Source organism: Manis javanica, chromosome 12, assembly GCF_040802235.1.
Source record: "Manis javanica isolate MJ-LG chromosome 12, MJ_LKY, whole genome shotgun sequence".
Classification (NCBI taxonomy): domain Eukaryota; kingdom Metazoa; phylum Chordata; class Mammalia; order Pholidota; family Manidae; genus Manis; species Manis javanica.
This window is the reverse complement of record NC_133167.1, coordinates 8,873,549-8,900,951: the sequence shown is the minus strand read 5'-3', so window position 1 is coordinate 8,900,951 and position 27,403 is coordinate 8,873,549. Positions and strand designations below refer to the sequence as shown.

The window sequence follows — 27,403 nt, the reverse complement described above, 5'->3', positions numbered from 1 at the left end:
CGGGGACACAGGCTCTTTATAAAGTGCAAAGTGCTTGATAAACAGTAGTTTCTCTGACAACTACCCTAAGAATGAGCCAGTGGGAGGGACTGTCACCAGTCAGGTGCCCCTGCAGGGAGTCCTCCAGAACCATCACCGAGTCCCCTCCCTGGTCAGCCTTCAAAGGCAAAGCACTGAATGAAAGTCTCCACACAAAGACTGCTGGGAAATCCGCCTTCACCCTCTCAAGTCTAGACACTGCAGCTCCTCTAGGCCTTGTCTAGACAGCACGGAGGGACGGACAGGCTGCTGGTAAAGGAGAAGGTCCCTGGATGGTTTCTATGGAAACCCAGGTTTAAACTGCGATCCAGAGGCTGTCTCTGTGTTTGGACTTGGCCTGGAACCTCCCACTTCCAGACTCACACAGCAAATGCCCAGCTGACATGGCTTCATGCATGGGGCCCTTCTAACTCAACACGTCCAAACAGAGCCCTTCTCCGCGGCCAGCCATATGGTGAAGAAGCCGCAGACTCGCCCTCACCCTTCCCCACCCTCCACATCCCATCCACCTCCATTCCCATCCCCTCATTCTCTCAAGTCCCTGGGCTTCTCTCCTTTCCATAGTCTACCCTTCTCTTCCTAGCAGCCAACATCTGTTTCCTGGACTCCTGCAATAATCCCCACTTTTCTCCTTATTCCCACTCTTGTATCTCTCCAATCTATATTTCACCCTGTTCCAAAATGAGAATTCCAGATGCCCATTTAATCAATGGCTTGACAGTAATCATTATTAGGAAAACAACGATTATAAAGCAGCTAATATTTAATAAGCACTTAGCCATGCACTGTGCTGAGTACTTTTTCATCTCCTTCCTCCTCACTGATCCTAGTACATGGGCGTTATCATGACTCCAGTTTGACAGATTAAAAAACTGTGACACAAGAGTGTGAACTCACTTGCCATGGGACAGAGCTGGAAAAGAAGTGGTGGAATGGGCTCCATCCCTGAGCCCAGCCTCTCCTTCCTAGGATGCGGATGAAATGCCCCACCCCGGTTCCAGAGCCCTGTGCAGCCGGGCACACCTCAGCCCCATCCCCACCTTCCCCCTCATCCTCTCTGCTCCTGGCTGGGGCTCTCAGCTTCGCCACCCTCCTCTCTCCTCACGCAGGGGCTGCACATGGGGGCCTCCCTCGCAGCTTCCCAGCAGATCCTGTTCAGATGTCTTCAAGTCCTGCCAGTAATTCCGCACTCATCTGTGTGTGCACCGCAGGAGGGGCCAGCTCAGCTTTGTCAGACTTACACCCAGCACCCAGCCCAGAGCCTGGCACATTCGAGGCGCTCGGTGTATCTTTATCAACTAGAAACATGAAGAATAAATGAGAGTAAGAATCCTGGGTTCTAGTTCAAGGGCCATCTTTTATCACTGGTGCAATTTTGTGCGAGTCACTACTCTCTGAGCCTCTGGGGTCTCATTTTAATTTCTGGTATCAATCAAAGCTATAAAAACAAAGCATTTTGATGTTTTCAAAGCTCTTTCATGAAAACCCCATTTGATCCAGAACGGCCCTGTTAAAGGATTCAGTATCATCCTCGCAGCCCACACTTAGGAGGACTGGGTGGGGAAGGGAATTATGATTGGCCAGCCAGCAGCCAATAGCAGGTGGCCCTGACGCCCCCTGTTGACCATAAGCACAGCCGACAAGCAGAGTCAGGAGGCACCTGGCGAACACAGGCTGCGGCCAAGCTGGGAAACTCAAGCGCTCTGGATGCAAGTGAGGCCGGTGCCTCTCGGTCCTCAGTCCTTCCAGCATTTCCAGGTTTTCCCATTTGCTTAAGAGACTCAAGGAAAGGGTGAAGAGTGGGGCTTGGTAAGCATGTTAAACTCCATCGTCGTGGTAACCACACGCATTACACATACGCACTAGAAAGGGGAGAACTAGGCTGGCCGCAGTCAGCCCACTCCTGCCCCAGCCCAGGGAGCAGAGGCTGGGAGGTGGGATTTGCTTCTTTGGTCTGATGTTCAGGTCCTCAAAGGATTCCAGAGCGTGAGGTGCTGCTCCTGGCAGCCCTGAGCCGTCGGTTAGAGGGGCGCTCAGAGGCCTTTCATCAACACCCACCCGGTTCCACTGCGCCACACAGCCCCTCAGCCAGGGGCACATTAGGGTGGCATTGGGTACTGAGATGCTCAGACTCTGCATCTAATCTCTGCAGAGGATGTCATTCTACTTTATGTGGTGGTCAGTGTCACTTCTGTGGCTCAGAAGCTTACATGCTGGTTTTTAAGGGGGGAAAAAAAAACCCTCCGATACCATGTGATTTTTACAACACTGAAGCTTAAAGTAATCCCTCAATAACATCCCTCCAAGAAGAAATGGGGACAAAACTTCCTCTGTGTACAGAAACCATCCCTTCGACACTAGCTCAATAGCTGTGATTATCTGCCAGCTTCTGCAGGTCGAACAACTCCAACAGGAAAATTATTTTTTCAAATAAAAGTAGCTTGAAAGATGTGGCTTTCCAGATGACTTGAAGTTTTTAAGATGTTATAAAGTTGATTAAAAAATAAAAGCAGGTGAACTTTATGTTGGGATTTTTTCATGTGAACTGACCGAACTATATTAAAAACCAAATAATTTAACAAAATAGGAATCTTAACCAAATGAAATTAAGTAAATTTTAACAAGTGAAATTTTAAATCCATTTTATTAGTTATTTTCAATGTATAAATAAAAAAGCATAGAAATTCCTAGATTATGTTTAATATTCAAATACAATTTTCAAGCTATTCTAGCATAGAGCTAGCAAAAAGGGCCATCTTATATTTTGTTGTATAAACAGAACAAAATAGGAAGTTCTCTCGTATAGAGTTTGTCAGAAATTTAAAGTACAAAGCTAATTAAATTAGCTTATGATTTTTAAATGAAAATGAAAGGTACTTCTGGGACAATAATATTTACCTTCTGGACACTGGCAGGTGAACCCACTCAGATTAGAAACACATGTTGCTCCGTTTCTGCAGGGGTCCAGGACACAGTAATCAATCTTGGACTGGCAAAGCTCTCCGGTATAACCTGAATAAAAAAAGATAAGACATTGTTGCTCCAAAACTACCATCAACCATCCATGAATGATGAAGTCAACAGTTACCTACCCATTGAGCTAAAAGGCCCTCTGCCATCCCTTGGTTTACTTTGGTTTTACAGTGAGAAACAATCAAAGCAGTTTGGGATCATAGCTCAAAAATCATTTATTTTGTAAAAATTTTTATTGCAAAGACAGGCTTTTCTTCAGCATTAGCTCTGCACTTTATTTTGAACTGCTAGAACCTACAGAGGCTGAGACTGAATACCACTGCCCCTGTTGACAGCTTCCTTCCAACACAGAGCAAAACACAATCTGCAATGTTCTACTTGACCTAAGAGGGGAGTCACTTTCCCTAGGTCATCCCAATATGTATTTTTTCTTAAAAGCATTAGGAAAATGTCTAGGTATTAAAATTATTTAGATATAATATTAGAAAAATATTTAGATAAAATATTTTAGAGCTAGAAGAAACTTTTTGTGATAATTCGATGCCCTACTCCTTCATTTTAAAGGTAGAGCCTAAGATACATATGTTAATCACATTAATATATTAATATTTACTCTTTTTTGAATCACAAATCCAACATAGTAAATTCTCTGTAAGGCAGGCTTCCAATGGTGATTTGGTTGAATAGTGTGGCATCAGCTTGCACATGGGATTAGGAACTAAGGACTTTAGTCTATTGGAATACTGTGCAGCCAAAATATTTTAAGTAAATTTCAAATGCTTTATTAACTTCGTAAACAAAGCCCCTCCAGAGAGCTAAGTCTGAAAAAAAAAAAACATGCCAATATGTTCATTTTGAAGTGAAAAGTGGTTATGAAAGAAAATTTGGAAAATTCAAGATGTAAAGTAGAGAAAAAATTGCCTTTAGTTCTGTTGAGTGACAGAATTATTAATATTTTGGAGATAATTCCTGTTTGAAATTTTTACACATAGATATTTTCTACCCAACTATAATCATACTGTAACATTTTATATCTTTCTAAGATATACATGAAATGCATAAAAACTTGTATTTCTGAATTATTAGTTTGAAAAGACTGTCATTAGCTCCTGAATCTGAGATTTACAAAAATCAATATTTAAAAAAAGATGATTTGCCTGAGCCCCAATTACCTGCCAAACTAGTATAAATGATAAACTATGAATATAGAGGCATTTATTTGTAACTCTATCCTTCCTTACATGCTTTAAACAGTCCGGGAGATCCTAGCTAATTTCTGGGTATGAGAAGTTGAATAAGATGATCATGTAAACTAAAAATACAAACACTAGGACAGAAAGCTATTTTAAAATTCCAGAACAGAGTATATTCATATGATACTATTATGTTGAGAATGTATTTTCAAATGGCAGCTCTAATCAGAATGAGGAAAAGTGAATTATTTTTAAGAGTACTGCTAATAACTTGTTGGCTAAAAATAAGGCTAATATTTATAGTAGAACACTTATCTTTTCTCTCCCATATGTTCAGGTCACTACTTATAGGGTCAGTACCATCAAAATCATGCCCATTGTACAAACAAGGAAACTGAGGATTATAAATGTTAAGTAATTTGCACAAAGTCACACAGGGAGTCAAACTCCTAAGTCCAAACCCTTCAATGGATCATTATGCCTAAAGCAATGTATACCACATCATTAACATACACATATTTATACTAAGGAAAAATGACAGGGATAATAGACTAGAAAAAACATAGATATACACAGACACAGAGAAAGATATAAAGTAAACACTATGGCTATTCTTGGGCTGGAGGTGCCAAGAATTACTTTCTGAAACCCTTGCCTTCAAATATTCTAAAATAAGGCTAGAAAAGTACATTTATGAGACAGCCAACTACTAGTATCTTCTTTAAAGAATATAGCATCATGAATCCTGCCATTAGAAAGACCTTAAAACTGTGGCCACAGAATCACACGAAACCATGAAAAATAGCTACGAGCCAAAGAGATATCAGTTGTAGGAAGTGCACATACCCCGACCAGACAGAAAGGACATGAGAAGAATGCAGGATTCTGTGAACTTCAAAGTTCTTTAGAGAAAACGTTAACAATCGCTTCCTTCAAACTTCTTATTTGGGCATTTTAAACCAACTTAAACGTAGAGAGACCAGTAAATTAGCCCCACATATCCATCCCCTAGCTTCAACAATCATTAGCATTTTGTCCATTTAGTGTCAGCTAGTCCCCTCATATTTTCTTCTTTTCCCTGTGGGGGTATCTTAAAGCAAAATTCATTTCACCTGTGAAGACTTCAACATGCATTCCTACCTAAAGCAACTGTTTTAAGCATCACTTTTAATAGCTTCTTTAATTAATGTTTGGTCTCATTTACAAGTTTAATTAAACACTTTAAACCGTATTTATTAATTTCAACAATTTCTTTTTAAGAACCACAATTGTCTGGTACTATACAGATCTTCCCATGCACCTAATTTCTTCTTATCTAATAGATCCAATAAATTAAATCTAAAAGACGAGTATTAGGTGCTGTTAAAAGTTCCAGTACCGTATCCAAGTTTAGTAAGATTTCAACCTAAGAGGCTATTCCACATTTGCACTGTGTGAGGTGTTTTGGGATTGTCAGAAATGGTTGGGGGGAGGTGGTGGCCCACTGGCACTTAGTGGAGATTCTGAAGTGTTGCACTGTGTGAGATGGTCTGATATAACACAGTTTTCTCACTCAAATGCCAACAGTCCCCTACAATGAGGAACAGTGGTCAGGGACCAGTCACTATGTCATTGTTCTTTGTTCCTGAGCTTTAAAGCTTTCTATTAAAGATTTTTTAAATATGGGAAACATAGAAGTTTAAAGAAACAGATCATGTGTAGTTAGCTAGGCCTGTCAAGTATGCGAAAGTTGGCACGTCTATGGATGCAGTGGAACTGGAGATGAAATGCAATGGCAGTGTGGGGGGGAGACGGGGACCAGGGCTGGGATTATGGAATTACAGGATTACCAAGCCTCCTTAGTTCCAGGTGGCTGGTTGACCAGCCTCCTGGCAATAACCAGCCTGTGGATCTGCTGAGCTGTAGTTCAGGACCCAATGCTTGTCCCCACCAGGCCCCGAATTACTGTTGCCTTGAGGGAGCAGCTAGCTGCAAGCTGCAGGAGTTCCACGGGGGACTGCCCGGCTCCTGCTGGGAGCGGCCTCCTGAGGCCAGCTCTGGGAGAAGAAGGCAGAGCGCAAGCAACCGCAAGCATCCTGCAGCTCCTCCCTAAAGGGGCTCCCAAACACCAGGGGGTCATTTCTTAGGCCCTCATAGAGAAGACTCAACTGCAGTTGTCAGATAAATTAATGATACTCACCTGCATGTAATACTCTGAACTGGGTGTCTAACGCTTATACAAATCACCAGTCCTGTGTCTTTTGGTTTTTTATTCAATGTCATAACTAAGGTGTCAAAACTGAGTGATTGGTAGGAATTTAGATTTTAAAAGATCATTAAAGCTTTGCCTGGTTCTTTCTGCCATGCTGCTGAAAGTTAGCCTCTCCTCTGCGGAACGAAGTCACCACACTAATTGTGAATATTTTCTTAAGCCACGAAAGCCATGACAAACACCCAGAGGGCTGCAGAGAGAGTCAAGCGAGGCAGCGATCACGTCAACACAGTGCATAGGAAAGGCAACATGTGGCCATTTGGTGTGCATTATGGGAGAACTTTCTGTAACACATACACACAAATGGACATCCAGGCCTTACAGATCTCTGCCGTAAGTGCCCAGGGGGAATGCTGGCAAGATGTGAAGCAAAGCCCACACAAAGGCACAGGGGCACATAGGGAAGGTGTAGGTGCTGTTCAGACTGTCCTAAAAATGCGTAACATGATGAACATCCACCATTCTGGTTCCCAAGTGACAAAAGTCTATACCTAACTACTGAGGTATCAGTAATTATTCACGTTCCTTTCCTTCTAACTAGTGCTGCAGCCCCTCCTTACAGCCAAACCATGAGCGTGCACGGACCACCTTCCAAGTTAGTGTCACAGCCACAGGACACCTTCCAAATCATCTGGTTCCAGGCATCACTGCCTTCCACGGGGACTCAAGCCCATGGTCCCCATCCATTCTCTTCCCCGCTACTCTTGCACTCTTACGATCCATTCTACAATCCACATGGGAGTAGCCAGAGAGGTCTTTGAAGACACAATTTATAGCCTCTTACTCTTATACTTAAATCCCTCCAGTGGCTTCCCAAAGGGCTTGAAATAAAACCCAAACACTTTACCACATGGCTAAAGGTGCAGCACGACCAGGCCCTTGCCCCTCCCTGCGCCCCCTCACCCCACTGACCACCGTGCTGTAGACGCCCTTGCCTCCGTCTCTCCCACACTCACTAAGCTCCTTCTCACAGTCTTGAGCATTGTTTTCATGCTGTGGCCTCAGGACCACACACAAAAGACATGAGAGAGATGTGGGATACAACAAGAACAGTTACGGTCCTGCCTGAGAAAGAACAGGATGGCATGAATTTAAAACTGTCTTAGAGAAACTACTGAAGAAAATTAGCAACAGACTTTGGGAGGAGAGGGTGCTAGAGGAGATGCAGTGGAATTCCACCTGTGAAATCAGGAAATAAGATAAGACAGGTTAAAAATGCATTACGTAAAGCAGTGGAGTGCCCAGTAGAACGGCATTACAGCCATCTCCAGGACCAGAAAGGGAGACAAAAAAATGTCTTAAGGAGGTAAAGAAATGCAGAATCCAACTGTGTGGGGCAGGAAGTTAGCTACTAACTTAAGGGACGTTATAAGCAAAATCAGACCAATTAGACCTAGTTGTCCCTTGAACCCAGAGGCTGTGCGTGGTGAAACCAACCCCTTCAGACAGTACAGATTGGAGTTTATGGCAGGCGGAGGCAATAAAGAAGGGTGGCCTCTGTGTGTTCATCAGTGGCAGGAGAAGAGCCCTGGATGCCCAGGTCTCCTGAGACAGCCAAACATCTCTCCAGAAACAACCTTCATCTTCTGAGCGCCAGTTCTAATTCACTTGGGTCAAGAACTGCTATTAGCTCAGGATAATAAAGCTCTTCCCTTCGTGCCTGCATCTCTTGGCCCAGAAAGTGATAGAGTCAAACATGGAAATGAGGACATAATGAGGGGATCGGCCCTGGTATTGCCAGTGTTTGGTTTCTCACTGGTGTGCAAAGCTGTCATGACTGGGGAAGTGTGGTGCACAAGAGACTCTATCAGACTAATGATTCCAATTAGAATTTTAGTTGCATAATGGAGTTTTGATTAATGAATTTAAGTTAAAACATAACGCTAAACCAATATACCCTGAGATGTTTAATGGAGCTGTAGAATCACTATAACTTAGGTTTAATTCTTGCAAGAGAACAAACAAAAGATAATTTCAGTCTTCCCTGTGCACAGAAGCCACCCTAGGACATCAAAAACATCAGCCCTGGAGTCCCACCATCACTTTGCAAGGACTGTTCCTTCTGACTCTGTGCCCTTCCACGGCTGACTCCTCCCATTAGTCAGGTCTCTGCTCTGAGGTCACCTGCTCAGCCCTCGGGCCTCATGCCTTCTTTACCCTTCATCTTGGCACCTACCTCCACTCAGCAGCCCGCACATACACTTGGTGCCTCTGCACCGAGAAAGTGACCACAGGGGAGCAGGACTCTGTCCCCTGGAGTCTCCTGTTGTGCCCCCAGGGTTCCTTCATGCTCCATCACACTATACTTATCACTGCCTGAAATGATTTTCTTTATTGGTTCCCTTGCAAGAAACTAAACTCCCTGAGAATCAGGACTTGGTCTCGTTAACGCTTAATCCTCAACACTTACAAACATTTCCTGGCACAAATGTATGGACTTGCTTAAAAGTCTTGCCCTCTCCGTGGATGTCTTGCTGCCCTTGTCTAGCTTGGATTAATACTTAGTCTATAGGCACACACCTGATCATCTGATCATCTACATTTGCCCTCTTACAGCACTAAACTATGTTTTCTACCTTTATCTTGCAATCTACCTACCACTTCAGCATTTTATTAAAAATAAAAATAATAATAATAATAAAGGGAGAAATGTGGGATCCACATATAAATCAAGTACAAAAATCAAACGAATATTCATATTTGACCTGATTATTTATAGTTCATAATGCGTGATCAAAACCGAAAGTTTCTGTGATGACTGCCCTTGTACTGGTCACCATGTAAGAACTTATTCACTATGTAAGAATTTGTTCACCATGTAAGAACTTGTTCGTTATGCTTCACAAGATTGGAGACTGACAAGAATTAGGCTTGAGATAGATTAATGATCGTACATTGAGCATTGACCCCCCTATACTGAATTTTATTGTTGTTAACAACCATTTGATCAATAAATATGAGAGATGCCCTCTCAAAAAAAAAAAAAAAAAGTTTTGCCCTCAAATTGACTATTTTTCAAGTTAAATTTAGCCCCTCCTCCCTACCCAGCCCTAATACCCAGAACACTATGGGGGAAATGTGCTAGTTACTCTTTTTCCTGGAACACATTAAAATAAATACATAGCTGTTAAAGTAAACATCCGTTCTCTCAAAAATGTGCTATCTGCAATCACCTTGTGTTCCACGAGGGTCCAGGCTTCGACTCTGGGGAACAGCACATTGTGAAGCACCTGCCCTGCTAGAGGGCTCCTCGGTCTCCAGCCAGACTGGGACAGGTGGAGAATTATGCCAACCCCATTCTGAACTTCAGACTTGCTGCTCTAAGTAGTGTCTGGCACCTCCCACAGATATCTGCAACCCAGGAATCGGCTGGGCCCCCCGAGGTTTAATTCCTGAGGTCAGCAGTGCTCCACCAGGGTGATTCTCCCCCCAGGGAACACCTGTCAATGTCTGGAGACATGGTTCACTGTCACACCTCTGGGGGAGCGATAGCATCTGGTGAGAAGAAGCCAGGGACCCTGCTGGGCACCCTGCACCACACAAGACAGCCTTCTACGACAACAAATCACCCAGCCTGAAACTGCCCTGCAGCTGGAGTTGAGAAACCTGGGTGGGGTCAAGGAGGCCTTGGTCCTTCACACTAAAAACATTTGTATTTATCCCAATGCATCTTCTCGTCCCTTAAACAGAAACTGATCCTTTACAAAGCAGAGAAACAGCAACCTCAGAACATTTTTAAAAATTCAGCTTCCTTAGGAGTATCTATAACCTCTAGCAAGTTAAAGACCACTTTAAAATAAATTACTCGACTCTAAAAACCTTAAGTCGCTGAGAAATTTACAATTGTGCTATTCAATGAACAAGTCAAATAATGGGTTCAAAGTAGATGACTTGGAAATACTCATCTCTCCTTTTTAGGGAATCACAGGGGTTTTACTGTTTCTTTAGTGAACATCCTGGCATAACAAAAAAAAAAAGATATGAGAAAAATTGTGCCTTGGGATATATATATGAAGTATGCCTTTCAAGGACATATGGGATGATTAGGAAAGCTCTAAACTAAGGCTGAGTGTTTATAAAGCAGTCTGACCATGAGAAATGATGTCGGATGAAAAGCGCCTGTACTGCTATGTGAAGCCTGGCATATGGTAGCAGATGACCAAACGCACACCTTTAGGGAAGTGCAGTGAACTGAGTGATCCACTGGGTGCGTGCATTCCCCAATTACATTTGGTCTAATGTAGACGTCAAGTATTGCATTTTATACCACTTTGCATTTAAGTATAAATTAGAACTTAGAATGTATCAGTGTATGGAGAGAGAAAAACAGCTAAGTTTCCCTGTGAATATCAGAATGGTTTGGAGAAACTACATCCATCCTAGTGGCATCGTTTGATTGCCAGAAACGTAACCAAAAACTTGCATCCCTCAGCAGCCCCCAAATCACTGTCTACACTGGCTGTACTCTCCGGGTGAAGGAGAACCTTCTAGGGTTCAATGGCAAATTACAAAAGGTGTAAGCAAAGCTAACTAAATGAGGCAGGCTGGGGAGAAACAAGGCAATCAATTGTGTTTTTCTAAACATCCTCTGCCCCTGCACAATTGTTGTTGTGAACAATGTGTACTTCATGATTCCTCTACTGAAATAAAAATATTCTTTTGTGTTTCTTTGATTCTGTGAGGTAGAGTCTAATTGCTTCTTTGCAGAGCTGTCCTGAAAGCTTCCAAGGTGGGAATAGTGGTGACAGTTATTTTTAACATTCCTGGTCTTTTAATAACGTGGCCTGTGCAGTGAGGTGAAGCTGCTGCATCTGTACTGAAGGCCTGATGCCACCGAGACAAGCCACCAGCGTCAGCTCTTGCCCTCGGGGGATCAGAGCAGCCGGTGGGCACTTCAGCCACGGCTGCAGAGACAGGGTGCCTAATATTAGCACACTGAAGCACGAAATAAATAGCAGGGATCTGTGCACCACCTAGACAGTCACTCTCAGAGGCCTCCAATTTCAGAGTCAGAAGGCAAAAACTATCAAACAGAAAAAAACAAGTAAGATCCACTGGCAGGGGACAAACACATTAGAACAAAGGGAAACATGAGTTTAAATACCAAAGGCAAAAAAAGGAAGGTACAGGAGGCCCACCTGTGAAAGGCAATCAATATCATATAATCAAAATGGGGATATGCAATAGAAAGAAAAGCATGAAAGAAAGCTGACATTCAGCAGAATTAGAATAATTAATCTCAAGGTTAGAAAAAACAGTAACCACATTTAGTAAGTACAGAGACAAGAGGCACAGCAGAAAGGACAGTGGTTTGGAGTCAAAGATCTGGGATGGTGACGCCAAGATCAGCTGAGTGAGCACATTAAAGGAATGACTTTGACCTTCACTGGCCTCAGTGAAGTGGGTGAAATGGGGCTAATGACAGTACTGGCTCCCAGAACAGTGGGAATGTCTGAATGAGACCAGTCCCAAGCAGCAGGCGCCATTTCCATAGAGTGCACCCTTTGAATCCACAACAGCTTGTACCATGCCTGGCATATCGTAGATAGATCAATAGTGTTGAATGAATGAATAATTTATAGATTTTAACACTGCCAAGCAATATGCCAATGCTGTTTGATCTCTCAGTTTTTATCAGGCAGTTTGACTGGTGGTTCTCCGGGTGTGGTCCCTAGACCACCAGCAGCAGCTTCTCCTGGGCACTTGCTACTAATGCAACTTCGCCAGCACCATCCCAGACCTGGGGAAGCAGAGCCTCAGCGGACGAACCCAGCGATTTGAGTTTGAAGAAGCCCTCCAGGCGATTCTGATACAAGGCACATGCTGATGTTTGAGAGCCAGTGAACTGGAAAACTAGCAGCAGTTCTTTTTAATATCAAATATTAATATTATTCATATGAGTTACACATGTGATGGAGATTACAAAGGGAAAGATCAGAGAGTGGAAGTCAAATGTTATATGACACCAAGAGGCCTTCGCTGGCTGCACTGCTGACACATGTTTTTTCTTCTCACGAGTGGGAGTCTCACTGTACCTGTCAGGTATATGCCCTATTCATTGAAGCCGGTGTTGGTGATTTTTGCCCCTAGCCCCTAGCACTGAGCCAGAGACACAGAAGGTACTCATTGTAAAGTAATTGATGGCTGCATAAGCACAATGTGTTGTTATTTTTAAAATAATCCCTTTTATTCCATTTCCCTAGAACTCAAATAAGAAACTGGTATGGCCATAGCCTAGACTATGTGTGACACTGCACCTCCACATCTGGTGATTACGAAAGGGCAATAAGGAAAGTTCCCTTCTTTAAGTATGTCCTGATGACTCCCCCTGAAAAGCTGAAATAAAAAGGGAGAAAACTTAAAGAATTTATGTCATGAGACAGACAGGTTAAGGGTTTGACTTAAAGATATATTTATCAGTTGAATTCCAAGCTTGTGTCATAGATCAAAGTGTACAGGAGGATTCAGAAAATCACAATCAAAATCTAAAAGACATTGAGAAACAGCTGCTGCCTGGAGGGGCTCACACTCCAGAGAGGAGAGAAGGCACGTTCCTATGAACTAACGTAGCGTAAGCCAAAGCAGGGAAGCATGCCAAACTGGGCACAGGCACAGGACGGTGACGTGGCTGTCACAGTGAGGTGCTGGGGATGAAGGCCGGGCCCAGCCTCAAACTCACAGGCCAAGGAGCTGGGGTCACCAACACGCCAGCTGTGCAGGTTTCTGAACAGAGTGCCACCTCGGGGAGGTGTGCTACAGACTGGTCGGTTCCTGTTCTCACTTACTTCAGTTTACGGGGAGAGCTTACGTCTCTCCTGCCTTCTCCCTGGGAACTGGTGCTGTTTGGGACAAAATGAGGGAACTCCAAGGCTGCCCTCAAAACCAGGCATGGCGGCGGAGGGGGGAGGCGGGCACAGCTCAAGGAAGAGAATGAGACGAATGCTCCAATCCTTCTCATCTATTTTCTCCTTTAATATTTAGAGGCTACAAACAGGTGCCCTTTATGGATCACCTATCCTGTCGGTGAGCCTGTGTATGTGTGCTTATGTGAGTGTACTTGTGTGTGTGTGTGTGCGTGCACATGCACGTGTGTGTGCTGTGGGCGTGTGGGGGTGCATGTGTGTGTGCGTGTTTGTGTGTGGGTGTGTTCTCTTCAACTCTTCCGAGCTCAGTACCATTATTCCATTTCACAAATAAGAAAACTGGGGCTCGGGGAAGCAAGGCAGAGTTGGTGAGTGATGTGGCCTGGAATTACATGCAGAAGCCCAGACTCCACACGCCGCCCACTCTACCCCTCATGGACCTCTTCTTCCCTTTGCATGAGGCTTGTTTGGAGAGACAATGGGAGCCAAGCAAGGCCAGCCCCGAGGCAGGAAGCACAGGCAGGGGTGGCCTGCTCAGGCCCGGCCCTCCCTGGCAGAGGAGAAAAGCATGCGCTGAGGCCACCCATGGTCCAAGCCGGCCTCCGCCCAGAAGGAGGAGCCGCAGGGTGCAGCGCAGGGCACCAAACAACTGGCTCAGCAACCCTAACGACTGTAATAGCAGCTGACATTTGCTGAGGGCTTACTGGGTACCAGGCACCCGCCTAACCACACCACACACATCACCTTATTCAGTTTTCACAACCACCTCTAGGCTGTGGTGCTGTCGCCTCTGTCAGCCACTCCAGTCTACAGACAGCAAGCTGAGACCCAGGGAGATTAAGCAACTTCCCCACAGTCCCACAGACACCGGTGGTGGGAGCGGGCTCCGCGCTGGGCTCTCCCACCCTGGGCTGCCGGCTCACCGGGCCCGGCTGTAAGCAAAGCCAGGGGGACACAGGGAGGGTGGCGAGGCTTATGGTGGTTGTGCAGGCAACAGGGGACAACCGCGTGGCTCAGGGCATAGGGGATGGAAGGGGAAGCGCGGGGGCAAATGGGGAATCATGGCGAACAGAGCAAACCTGGTGATGATCCGGAAGTAAATGAGGTCAGGGAGTGGATCGTGAGGCCTGAGCGTCCAGCCTGAGGGACGAGGGCGGTGATGACTGGACTGACAGACACTAGAGCCTTCAGACAAAGCCAGCCTGAAAGTGTGTGGGAGGCAGAGGGAGAGGACACTGTGGGGCAGGGCTGGGGAGGGGATGAGGTGTCAGCAGACACACCAGTGCCAAGTCCAGTGAAGGGGCTGGAGTTCAGGTGACAGGCTGGAAAGACGGGTCTGGAAGCCATCCACTTGGAGGCGGCAGCTCAGAATGAGTGACGGCTGCCAAAGGCAGACAAAGGCAGCTGATGAGGGGTGAGCACCGTGCCCCAGAGACAGAGAGGGAGGAGGGGTGCGGAGGCCCAGGGGAAGGGCACAGTGCCGCGCTCTCTGAGCCGGGGAGAAAGCCTTCCAAAGAGATGAGGGCCAAGGGCAAGCCCTGGAAATCAGAAGGAAGGACGCCACCCAGGGCCTTGGAGATGCAGTTTCGTGATATGAAGAGAAAGGAGGTGCGCTAGTGAGTGGGTAGAAAGTCATGAATTGGATGTAGACCAACATGTGCCAGTGATGAAAGAGATGGGAGGGAGGGGGAGGGCGAGGAGGGGAAAGAAGAGGGGGAGGTGCAGGGAAGGGGGAACGAGGGGAGGAGGCGGAGGAGAAGGCGTGAGCATTCGGGCAGCAGCAAAGACTTAACTAAATTCTTGCTTGTTTGAAGGACTAGTTTTAAGATGAGACCTTGTAATCCTTGCAGACAAGAAGCCAGGAGGAGAATGGGGATGGAGGATGGAGAGAAGAAGACAGAAAATGTTGAAAGCATACGATACTGGAGGGGCAGAACAGGGAGAGCACCCCGAGGGTGGGGCTCCTGGCAGGACTAGTCACAACCGCTGAAAGGCGGAAGGAGCCCAGTGTCCTCAGAGGACGACTGGATGACACAATGCGGCGCATCCACCCAGCAGAGAGCGCGGCAGGCGCAGAAGGGAATGAAGAACCGACGCATCTGCACTGTGGATGAACTTCGGAACACGGCGCTAAGTGAAAGAAGCCAGACACAAACGGCCACATAGCATACGATCCATTTATATGAAGTGTCCGCAGGAAGCACACCATGGAGACAGAAAGATACATAGTTGCCTGGGATGGGGAAGGGGAATGGCAGGATCAGGGGGTGACAGCTAAAGGGAAGAGGACCACTTTTGGGGGTGATGAAAATGTTCTAAAATTGACTGTGATGATGGTCACACAACTCTGTGGATAAGCCAGCAAACTGCACATGTCCATAGTGTGTGGACTATGTTATTTTTCTTTAAATCTCTGGAGTCAACCACAACTCCCCATTTCCACTCACACCTCCCATTCATCCCACCAGCAAGGGTTATCAGCAAGAGCTTCAAATACATCCCAGATCCACAGTTTCCCACCACTGCCAGGACCGTAGTGCTCAGGCCGTCATTAGCTCTTGCCTGGATGGTAAATTGCCAAGCTGGCTTCCCAATTTTCCCTCCCTATTTTATGCTTCACCAGATTCCAAAGTGGTCCTTTCCAGAGGGAAATCTGATGCACACCTGTCCCAGTGCACACCCTCCAATGGCTTCCTGTCACTTTCAGGATAAAATTCCTGTCCTCCTCCAAGGCCTGGTCCAGCCTCCTTCCCAGGGCCCAGTCTCAGTACTGGTTCTCAGGCTCTGTGCTCTTCAAATGTTCTAGGCACATTCCTGCCTCAGGACCTTTGCAAATGCTCTTCCCTCCAACATTCACATTGTTTACAGGCTTGTTTTATTCATGTCTTCACACAAGTATTTCCCCTTCAGAGAAGCCTCTCCTTGCCACCCTATCCACAATCATGCTCCCATTTCTCTGTATCTCTTCACCCTGTTTTATTTTTCTTCATAGCACCTGTCACTACCTGCCCCTTTCCCTTGACTATACACACACATATATGCAAACATACACACCCCCCAGAGAACACACTTGTGCTTGCTGTTGATTCATCATCTGCACTAAAACAGGACCTCCATGAGCACAGGGACTTCGCTATTTTACAGCTGTACTCTAAGCACCTAGAAAATGCCTGCATATAGATATTCAAAACATAATTGCTGAGTGAATACGTGATCCCCACAGCAATGCCTTTTTCTAACAACAAAGGCTCTCCCCTGAGTTTTTAGAGCTCGGTCAAGCCCTTCAGCCTCACAGAGCCGCCCTACTTCCCACACTTGACACACTGAGGCCGTTTCTGAGGTTCCTGCCATTCTGAAACTGAAGCTTATTTGAGCAACATTCAGCATTTAAAACAATAAAGCTGGCATTGGAAACACACCCTATACTCCCCCTTGCCTCAGAAATGATGAGTTTTTAAAAATAGGCTGAAACAACCAATATGCCAAAGCAATGAAGTGTTCCGATGCTGAGAAATGCTTTGCACAGCGCTGATAATATTTTGGCAGTGGTGGTTCTGATGTGCATCACTGCTATTCTTTTCAGAAAAAGTAATAGCTCCTTTGAGGAAAAATTATATTCTTGAAATTAGAAGCCTTTTAAAAAAATAAATCCTGATTAAAGAAGTTAAATTTCAACTTAAGCAGGTATTCCTAGTCTACTGTGTGCAAGGCACATGGCTTGGCACTGACAGGGGTGAAGATATATAAAGAGTAATATAACATGTTACCCCCAGGCCAACCACAGTCTGAAGTGGGAGGCAAAAAATGCAATGTGGCCACAGGGAGCAAGAGCAGAGAAAGGAGAGACAAGGGACTCGAGCCCCTACTACTGTATAGCCGTGTGCCTCGCCTGCAATTTCATCTCAACAAATGTTCACCCAGCAAAGCTTCATTCAGCACCAACTCTGAGCCAGGCACCAGGCTAGGCACTGGAGATATGTGTCCAAGGAACAGACCAGGAGATGCGTTCTCACTCAATATTCAGAACCAGCCATGATGGGGTTGCTGTAATCTCCCAGAAGGGTCAAAGAAGTAGGCCCAGAGAGGTCTTATGACTTGCCCAAGGAGCCCAGCTAGACAACAGTGGGGATGGAGGCAGGATTTAGACTGCTGGCTCCAGAGGCTATGTCAAGTAGGCTAGGTTGAGGTCTAGATGCCAGGGCAGGCGGCACCAGGCCTCCTGACCCCGGCACAAAGGGCTCCTATAACCTCAGGTGACAAGCAGGGTCTCAAGGAAACCCATTCTAAAGCAGACGGTATGATACCGGAGCTAGTTGGGAAACAAGCAGGGAAAATAGTCCACATCTAAGGTCTGATCGTGTGGGGTTTATGATTGTAATCTGAGAATTATGACTCCAGAGTGCTGTTAGACAGAGTGCTCTTAGACAGATGCTATAATTTTAAACAATAAAATAACAGGCCCATCTGATTCTGCCCCTCACATTAATTTCACCCCTAAACTTGTCTTCAGAGCAGTCTGTGTGTGCTGTTCAAATCCTCATCCCCTGCTCATCCTGTTCATCACTGCCAACCAGTGCCACCTGGGCATGTTCACAGCTTCTTGGCCACATGAAAACCAAGTGGCTGTGGCTATTTCCAAATAGTACTGCCCACCAGAGCGTTTGGAAACTTCTAGCTACCTCCCTCGCTTCTGTCCCTGTTTGTAGGCCCTCAGAGAGGCTCAGAGCTCCCAATGCAGCGCATGTCATATCAACATAAACAGGAAGCTGCCGATGGCTTGGACAAACCCTGTTGCCAAAGTCCTCCTGGATTCTCCTGCAGTATTTGATGCTGTTGAAAATCCCCTTCTTTTCTAAAGTATTGCAAGAAAGTTTCAAGAAAAATAATCACACTTGATAAAAATTTCCCCCAAAAAATAGAAATCCTTCTGACCATAATCTATAATTCATCAAAAAGCATACCCACATGCAGGTGACACTTACCAATGTCTGACTATTTAGAAAATCATCTCCAGCTTCCAAGAAAGTGTAGTAAAAATCAAAATGAAAACTAAAACAGAAAGTTTATTACTTAATCGACTCAACACGCAACCCACTATATTCTTACATTTGCATATTACCATGATTGAAAAAATTCTATTAGTACTGGCAGTTGATTGAAAATTAAAGCAAAATGGCAAATATTAGCAAATGCTGCGCTGAAGCATCTTTACTGAAAGTAACATTTTCAGTTATCAAGAAGTGTGCTCTGTCGAGAAATGAGCATTGCACTGAGACAGCAAGATCTCCATGAAGAGACTTTGCTGGGAGTTTTGTCCTCCGATGACAAGAAACTGGTTTGAGTTCATGCACGCATCAAGCAGGGTGATTCTCATGATCCAGCTTGCATCAATGAGGGCACAGCAGGTAAGTTTTCAAAAGGAAAACACATTTCCCACTGTTGGACAGTTTGTATGCATATATCTGGCATTTCAGAGGTCAATCAATTGATGATAATTAACCTGAACATAATACTTCCACAAAGGAAATGCAGTTTTCCTAGGGAAAAATAAGTTTTTCAAGGATGTTCAGAACAAAATTCAGTTGAAAACTCATTTTGAGCAACTAGACCCCTTTTTTGGATAGAACCGCCTAACATTTCTTCTCTTAAAAAGAGACCATTTGATATGAGAAAGCTGAAAGAATGACACCATCTTGAGTCACACATCTGTACAGGAAAATACTCAGCACCTTGCATGGTTGCATGCACAGTAAGACAATCATACAGGAACCTGGGCTGTGGAGGGAGGCACAAGGACCTGGATTCAAATCCCAGCTCCAACAGTCATTGGTGTGTGCACCTGGCATGCCAGAGACCATGAGAATGTCCCCCACATTGTCTCCTTGCCAGAGCCTCTGAGGACTAAGTGACTGAATTCTGGCACATGACATGTGGTGGAAGTGATCTAACAATTGCTGGCACAGCTCTGACAACTCACACCCTTCCAGCTCCCCCTTCTCTTCATCAGCAACTGTGAAGGCCACCTCTTCATAACACAAAGGTACCTAGATCCCTGAGTTACCACCTGGAGGAAGTACCTTCATCAGAGTATGACACAGCAGAAAACAGTGTTTTTTTGGAAGCCACTGAGCTCAGGGAATTGATGTACTATTGTAGTATACTTGAGTGTTGCCCTAACATTCTTGGCCAAGTTACAAAATTCCCTGTGCCTCAGTTTTCTATAAAATCGGTATGATTAAGAATGCTTAACTCAAAGATTATCCTAAGACCAACCTTGAAAAACACTCAATGAACATTAGTTAAAGTGTGTGTGTGTGTTACCAACAGTAACAGGCTTACTGAGAGGTACAGCTAGAGGCTGGCAGGGGAAGGGAGTCATTCCTACAGGGAAGGGTAGCTGACAAAGTAGAAAACTGCTTCAGAGAACTGCAGGAGCAAGCCAGAAAGTGTGAGCAGAGAGCATTAGGATGCCAGGGTATCACTTCCTAAACCCCTTCTCGCTCTGGTTAGGGCTGGTTCTCAAGTGAGGAATACCAGAGGCCATGGTGGCAGGGATCCCACAGACCCAGCTCAGGGAGGCTCTGGTGGAGTCAGGAAGAGACCCCAGCCTCAGACAGCAGGACGAAGGATACAGATTCAAAAAGAGCAGAGGACTTAAATAGCTGCTGTGGATCTGAGCTGCTTTATACCAGATGAAATGCGAAATAACTGCCTTTGTAAGGAGGTGTTTTCTCAGAGGTGGACAACTCCAAGCAAACTATATGCCTTTCAAGAACCATGGGAAATAATATGATGTCAGTGTCAGTGGAGATTATTTATATTATTTTTTAAAGTTGTTTGAACTTGACCAATGCACAAAGGTATCTCTAACCATCATAAAAATGTATATTAGTTCATGAACATTGGGCAGTTTTAAATCTGTGATAGTCAGGAAATGGGACAACTGTTAGAAAGAAGCCTATTTGAACCATAAATTACTATTATTTACAAATGTGGTTTTATAAGGGAGTTTTGTTGTTTTAATTGAAGAAATAAAAGGTGACCACTTTGTAAATCAAGATCAATTTGCCACAATTCCCATGAATTTACTGGCAACTGCCAAACTGTCCTTGAATCTAAGCAGAATTGCAAAAGTTCATATTCTTGTAATGCAACTCTCTGGTCCTGATGCCAAATGAAGTCAAAATATTATTTTTTATTGTTATTAGAAGTTGCAAGGAGGATCCTATGTATCTGTATGTGCCATGTTGTGCTGTTCACATAGAAATTAAGTCATCTTAGATGAAAGAATTGAAACTCTTTCCCTTACTAATAAGCAAAAATAATTAGCTATGTTTCTGGAAGTTTTAAATCAATAGTTTAACCATGAGAGTGCAGAAATGCCTAAGATAAGCACAGTTAAAAAATGTATGAGGTATTCAGTCATTCCAAATTCCATCAGGAGCTTTGAAGAGAAAAGGACACAATATAAAGTTCCATATACTACATACTTAGAGAAATGGATATTCTGAAGAAGAAAAACAAAATTATAATAACAGATGAAATTAGACACTGTCTCAAACAATATATACAAAAATAAAATTTATATTAATTAAAGACTGATGAAAACCAAATTTTTTTAATGCTTAGTAGAAAACATAGATTAATACCTTTTAGATCTTCAGTCAGGGGAATATTATCTTAAATAAGAAATAAAATGTAAATAGAAAGTAAAGTTTGTGAAAGATAATAAGAATGTCCATTCATCAAAACGTTGCTTAAAGTGAGTGAAAAGTCAAAGTACAAACTTGAAGAAAACATCTGCAATCCATACAACTGACAAATGATTCGTTTCAAAAAGAAACAACTCTTATAAGCCAACAAGAGCATGTGCATGCACACACACACACACACACACACACACACACACACAGAAAGAGGGGCAAGAGATAGGGAAACAAATACTTCATAGAAAGGAATCACATATGGCTAAAAAACATGGAGAGGTGCTCAACATCATTAGTAAACCACAAAATGCAAACACCACAATGAGATACCTTTTTACACCCATTCAGCTGCAAAAAACAAAACTTCTGACACTATAAAATACTGACGATGATGCAAATTCACAACATCACATAAGCATCACAGGTGGGAATGTATATTAATGCAACCACTTTGGAAAAAAGTCTGGCATGGCCTCCTATTTCTGATCAATCACATTTGTTCCAGCAATTCCGCTCCTAGGGATATACCTAAAACAACCACCAGCACAAATATAGTAAAACTCACACACAAGAATGTGCACATCACCCCTATCACAGGAAAAAAGATGAATGGAACTTTTACCATCAGTCCAAAAGAATGAACTCCAACAATACAGATGCATCTAGTGAAAGTAAGCACCAAAGAATTATATGCATGATACCGTAGGGGTCAAGGGCAGGCCACCCAAAATGTACCACAATGGGCTAGTGATTACTCTGCATTAAAATAACTAGAGAAAGAGCCAGTGCAAAAGGGACACTCTGACCCTTCTCTGATCTCCCCCTTAAGCTAGGGAATAAATCTCCCGTTGAAAGGTTCCCCTCCCTGTATCAGGAGGTAGAGAGGCATCCTAATCAGCAGAGATAGGGAATTAAGAGCAGAGAAGCCTGCATAAACAAATCTCATTACCCTTTTACTAATTTACTACCCCAGCCCAAATGCTATTTAGAAGTCCTTACTGAGGTTCCAAAACACAAGTTTTCTTCGTCCTGTCAATTCCTCAGATTTATTGTCTCTTTGTCTAAAATGTATAAAAAATGCCTGTCTTGCTTATTTCTTGGGTCTTTAAGGTTTTTTTTTCTCCTGTTAATCTGTCTCATGTCAATATGATCTTAGATCAGCCAGAACTTTGAAAGGTAGAGGAAAATTCTTCCTCTCCAATGATACCATAACATGACTCATGCATGATACTGTCTTTATGAATTTGAAAACAATTAAAATTAAATGCTTGGAAATACTAAAACATTATGAAAAAAGAAAACAAAGGACTGATCAACTCAAGATTCAGAATGATTATTACCTCTGGATGGGAAGTGTCAAGGGATGGCCTGCTGAGGGGACTGTACGATTAGTTATCAGGTCTAACTTCCGGCTTGGGTGGTGGTTTCACCAGTGATTATTACATTGTTAAAATAGCTAAGCAAATATGCAAAAGGACAAAATGACAGTGTCACAAGCCCAGCATTACCATCATTCTAATTCTGTGCACATAAGTTCCTTTAAAAAAAAAATGGAGACATCCTCTTTGAGAACAGATGTGCATAAAATATCAACTGAAATTATTTCAGTCCAAACAGTGACAACTCCACCTACCAGTGCTGATTGAGACTCTTAATTTGTTCTAACATTACTTATAAAGGAGAAATGGAAAACATCTTGAAAAGTCATCAATAGAGGAATGGTTTAGAACATAAGGCCACGCCCACACCGTTCGACTGACTCATCTCCAACACAGATGAGCGCCTGGATTTGTCAGACATTGTGGGACACAAAGATGAACTGAACCAATTCAGTCCCACTCCCAGGGGTAACTCTGGTGGGGAAGATGGGCAGTAACCAAAGAATCACCTGTGTGTGTGTGTGTGCACTGAACACAGACAGGGGATGGGAAGGGAAGGTGACCCAGCCAGGCAGAGAGACAGGGAGGGAGACCGCACAGGAAGCACTTAGCTGAGACTTCCCGAGGGAGTCTGGAAGATACACCTGGGGCCGTTACCCAGGCAAAAGGTGGGCAGCCGAAGGGCTGCCCAGGCACAAAGAAGAGAGGGTGGCCCTGTGGCAGAAGGGAGCTCCAGCCGTCAGGGAGATGAGAGGCCATAGTGCCTGACCCAGAACATGGTGGGCGGTGTGGGAAGGTGGGCTAGAAAGGCAGGTGAGTGAAAGATCATGGAAAGTGAGGTGGAGGATTTTGATCTTCATCCAAAGGGCTCCAAGAAAAGGGGTTTAAGTAGGAAAGCAACCGCATGAGATGTGCACTCTGACCACCTGCTGCCATGTGCAGAATCGGGGGCGGGGTGCTCACTTTGGGTGACCACTCTGGTTCCGGGGGCAGCATGGCCAAGAGTAGATGGGAGAACAGCACAAAGGGCCAAGGCAGCTCACCCAGGGGTGGTGGCAGGGGGCTGCAGGGAGGTAGCAGATCTGAGAGGTCCTTGGGTGGTAAATGAGAACATGTGGAGGTAGAAGGGATGTGGATAGAGGGCGAGGCAGGCACCTAGGATGACTGGCTGACATCTGCCTTATAGAAGCAGATGGAATGCTGGAAGCTGAGCTGGGTGGGATAGGGGACATGATGAGCTCAGATTTGGAATGACGGAGTTAAAGTGGCCTGGGACACCTAGATGAAGATGCCAAGCAGGCAGTGATAAATGTCTTTGGAGGGTTGTCTGACCTGGAGATACAAATTTAAAAGATACACTACAGAATTATTAAAATGAATGAGGTAGCTTCCTACATGCTGCCCGGAAGGCTGTCCATGATCTACTGCTAAATATGCACTGAGAAAAGCAAAATAGAAAATATGTGTACTATGATCACTTCTTAAAAACATATAGAAAAAAACTTAATTATCTAATCTGCAAGAGAAATATAAGCATCCACACGAAGATAGATACACACATACACACACTAGTCTGGGATGAATACACTAAACTGTTAAGCTACTCCTATGATTTGACGAAGTTTAGGTTGGAATAGATGAGTGAAGGACTTTCACATCTTCATTTATAAACTCCTGCATCGTGGGTCTTGTTTCGTACAATGGGCATTGAATCATCCTGTCTCTCTCTTCACTCCATCCCACTCTCCATCCCCAACTCCTACCTCATCCTGAATCCTCACCCAGTGACAGACATTGGCAACAGGGTGAAATGGAAAAGAAAAGATGTCAGTTTTGCACATTATTCAGTAATAAAAAGGGAGTAATTTGACATTTTCTTTGAAGCTGCTTGAAAACACCTGTCTCAAAATGTTCATGGGTAAAATGTCATTCCTCCTCCAGGAGGGCTCATCATCGAGTTGGCTGAGCAGTGTGTCAGCTGAGATCTTCGCCAGAGCCGACAAGTCTGGGCGCACCGCCTGCCAACCTCTCCCAGGAGCCACGCGTCGGGCTCCGAGGATTTGAAAATCTCCGTGTAATACCCACGAATCCCTCATACTAATCAAGGAATAAGACGACTTGCCCCACTGTGGGCGACAGTGCACCAAGAACACGGGCTAGCAGGACATATATGACAAAAAGGCAATTAACCGGAGTGGGGAGATTAGGTGGCTTTAGGTGACAACCTGCATGGCCATCCTAGATTCTACTTCAGTTACTGTACTTATTCATCACCTAGGGCAGCACAGCCCACAGTCAGTACATACTTGCAGAATTGTTTTTGAAAACCTAGGCCTCTGACCAAGAAAATCAGTATGTCAGAATAAAAAACTGGACTCCTAAGACAGAACCATCCTGAGGTCAGAAAGCCAGCCGTGGGACGTGAGGTTTAAACCCGTGCGGACTCCCTTCTTCCGTTCCCTAGTATACGAAGCACACACAGTCTGAGGGATCGAGCTTAAAGTTGCCTTGTCCAACAGCTGGCAATGGATTGTGTAGGCATGCTTAATTAATAAGTGACATCCCTATCACTGTATAAGAGGGATATATACTATTAGCTAAGGAAACCCTACCAGCAAGGCAGGTGCAGGTGAAATTGCTTGCATCTTGCTTTTCATTCGCATCCACACAGGTCCCGTTGTTCCGGCAGGGTTTCCCCCAGCAGGCATCAAACTCTTCACAGAAAGCACCCACATATTGTTCATCACAGTCGCAGGAAAAAGTTGCCTAGAACAAAAAACACACAGTGTGTGTTACTTGATTCGCCTAAAATGTATGCTTTGGCTGTGAAACTCACAATTCATAAGCACCACTTCTTTTTAGAATTATACCAGCAGAGTGTTTTAATCACATTACTTACATCATGATCTAATTGAAATCACAGCTTTAAAAGAAATGGTATGTATTTCTCTACAGTTTAATTTCAAACATCCATTTTTCTCATTATATCTTTATGAATATTTACCCCAACTATTTTCAATCTTACTAAAATAGAAATGGAATGGATACGTGTATTGTAAGCATGCGTTTTTGCTGACCTAACATGGAAATGGCAGTGCTTCTAAAGCAGGTATTTTGTCCTACAGCCATTAACCTAGGTGTCCCTCCGACCAACCGAAAGCCCTCAGCACGGGACAGCACTGGAGCACTGGCAACAAAGGTGTCATCTGATGTCCCCCCCTCAGGCACCCTTCCAAGCACTGAGCAAATTCTCTGAATCACCCTGGAAATCAGCCTCAATGTGGATCCCTGCAAATGATCTGAGTGCAATGGAAAATAAAAACAGTATAATTCAAGTAACCTTTCGTTTGGTTTATGATATTAACATTATCTTAGTGAAAGATCATGGCTCAGACCCAGAGGACTGCAGGTGACCGGAAGCTTCCTTGCTGAGGTGGTCGAAAAATCCAAATAAAACTGAGCCTTACTGTTCCCTTCTTCATACCGGCCTGAGGGAGGTAACATGTCTAAGAGAAACACTAATCTGGCTCCAAAGCTTGTGGGAAGCAACATGGATGATCATTGCAGATTTTCATGAAGAGAGGAGGTGGCAAAGGAGATTGGCATAAGCAAACCTTACTACATTAAAAAAAAAATCAAACAAAACAGACAAAAGCATTTTTCCATTTCTCCACCAAGCCTCATACACCTGGCAGATGTTTAAATCTCTACCGTCCCAAAGCCCCGCCCACAGTACCCTGAGCCCGCCCTCCCACCACCTCAAGGCCCAGCCTCCTGCCCCTAATCTTGGAGATGGACTCTCCCCTCCTCTCCACGTGTTGTCAGCTCAGGCCCCCCCACCCAGTACCCGCCCCAAGCACACAAGAGACTTTCTCCTGGAAAAGGAAAATCTTGTCCATTCTTCTCTTTAATATTATATTGTCTTTCAACAAGTTTAATAGTTCTTGTCCATTTCTTGATAAATTTGCTACTGCATATTTAGATTTCTTTGGAGCTATTGTGAATGAGATATTTTCCTCAAACCTCTCTCGTAATATCTATTATATTGTCAGCGGTTATGACTGACACATAAAATGCTAGAGTTACATTACCCGTCATCACACTGAGCTCTCAGTACAGGGCAGAGTTTTTAGTGGATTCCAGCAGTTATCTAGATAAAACAAAGCCCCCCAAAACTGCATATCAATTGCAAAGAATGATAATGTTGCCTTTCCTTCTCCAGTCCTCTAGGTGACATCAGCGTCTCTTCCAAAGTGACTTTGGTTTCAAAGGTTGGTTTGTAGGATTTACCAGTAAGTAGAATGCTGGAATGATGACTGAACTTGGCCAAATGCCATTTTATTTCTATTAAAAAAAATCTTTTTTATTTCATCTTTGACCTATCCGTATGTGAATTTAATGTTTAAATTTCCTAGCACTGACTCAAACTTTCATTCCTGGAAAGAACACTCATAGAGGTCATGATGCAAAATTGTTTTGTGGCTGAGTTCTGTTCGTAGTTAACAATTCTAGTGCCTTCCACCTAATGTGGCCCACCCCTAACAGACTCCTTTTCTAAGAAAAACTGTCCCCTGCATGGTGAACTCATAGTTTATACTATAATAGGATGCCTCTTGACTGTGACTAAGCCAGAAGTAAATGGACCCCTGGTCTCAGCAGCCAAGCAAGAAGCCAGACAAACATGACATTTAACTTAACCAAACCACAAGATTTTATGTAGTTGTGTTTCTATTGTTTTCTGAATACATTTCAGTTGTTAATTGAACATGTTAATTGAATATTAATATTAATTTGTATTACTATAATCTGTTAACTGAATGTTAATTGAATGTTGTTAATTTAATATTTTAATTGAACACAAGGGGAATATGACATATCCTTGTAATCTGTATGACCTCTTCTTTAGTTCAAGAACACATTCTTTAATTTTATTTAGAAACTTGAACAACTGGAATAAAAGAAATGGCTTTTTCTTCTTAAGCTAGAGTTAAACTTTCTG

At 44.0% G+C, this 27,403-nt stretch overlaps 1 protein-coding gene across 1 annotated transcript in view; it reads right to left on the bottom strand.

The window, feature by feature from the left end:
• DNER (delta/notch like EGF repeat containing) overlaps positions 1-27,403 on the bottom strand; it is a 267,700-nt gene that overhangs the window by 74,681 nt on the left and 165,616 nt on the right. The window contains exons 6-7 of the mRNA XM_036997832.2: positions 25,017-25,170; positions 2,938-3,051 (exon numbers count right to left, since the gene is read on the bottom strand). Of these exons, the coding sequence (XP_036853727.2) occupies positions 2,938-3,051; positions 25,017-25,170 (268 nt within the window). The remainder of the gene's footprint in view (positions 1-2,937; positions 3,052-25,016; positions 25,171-27,403) is intronic.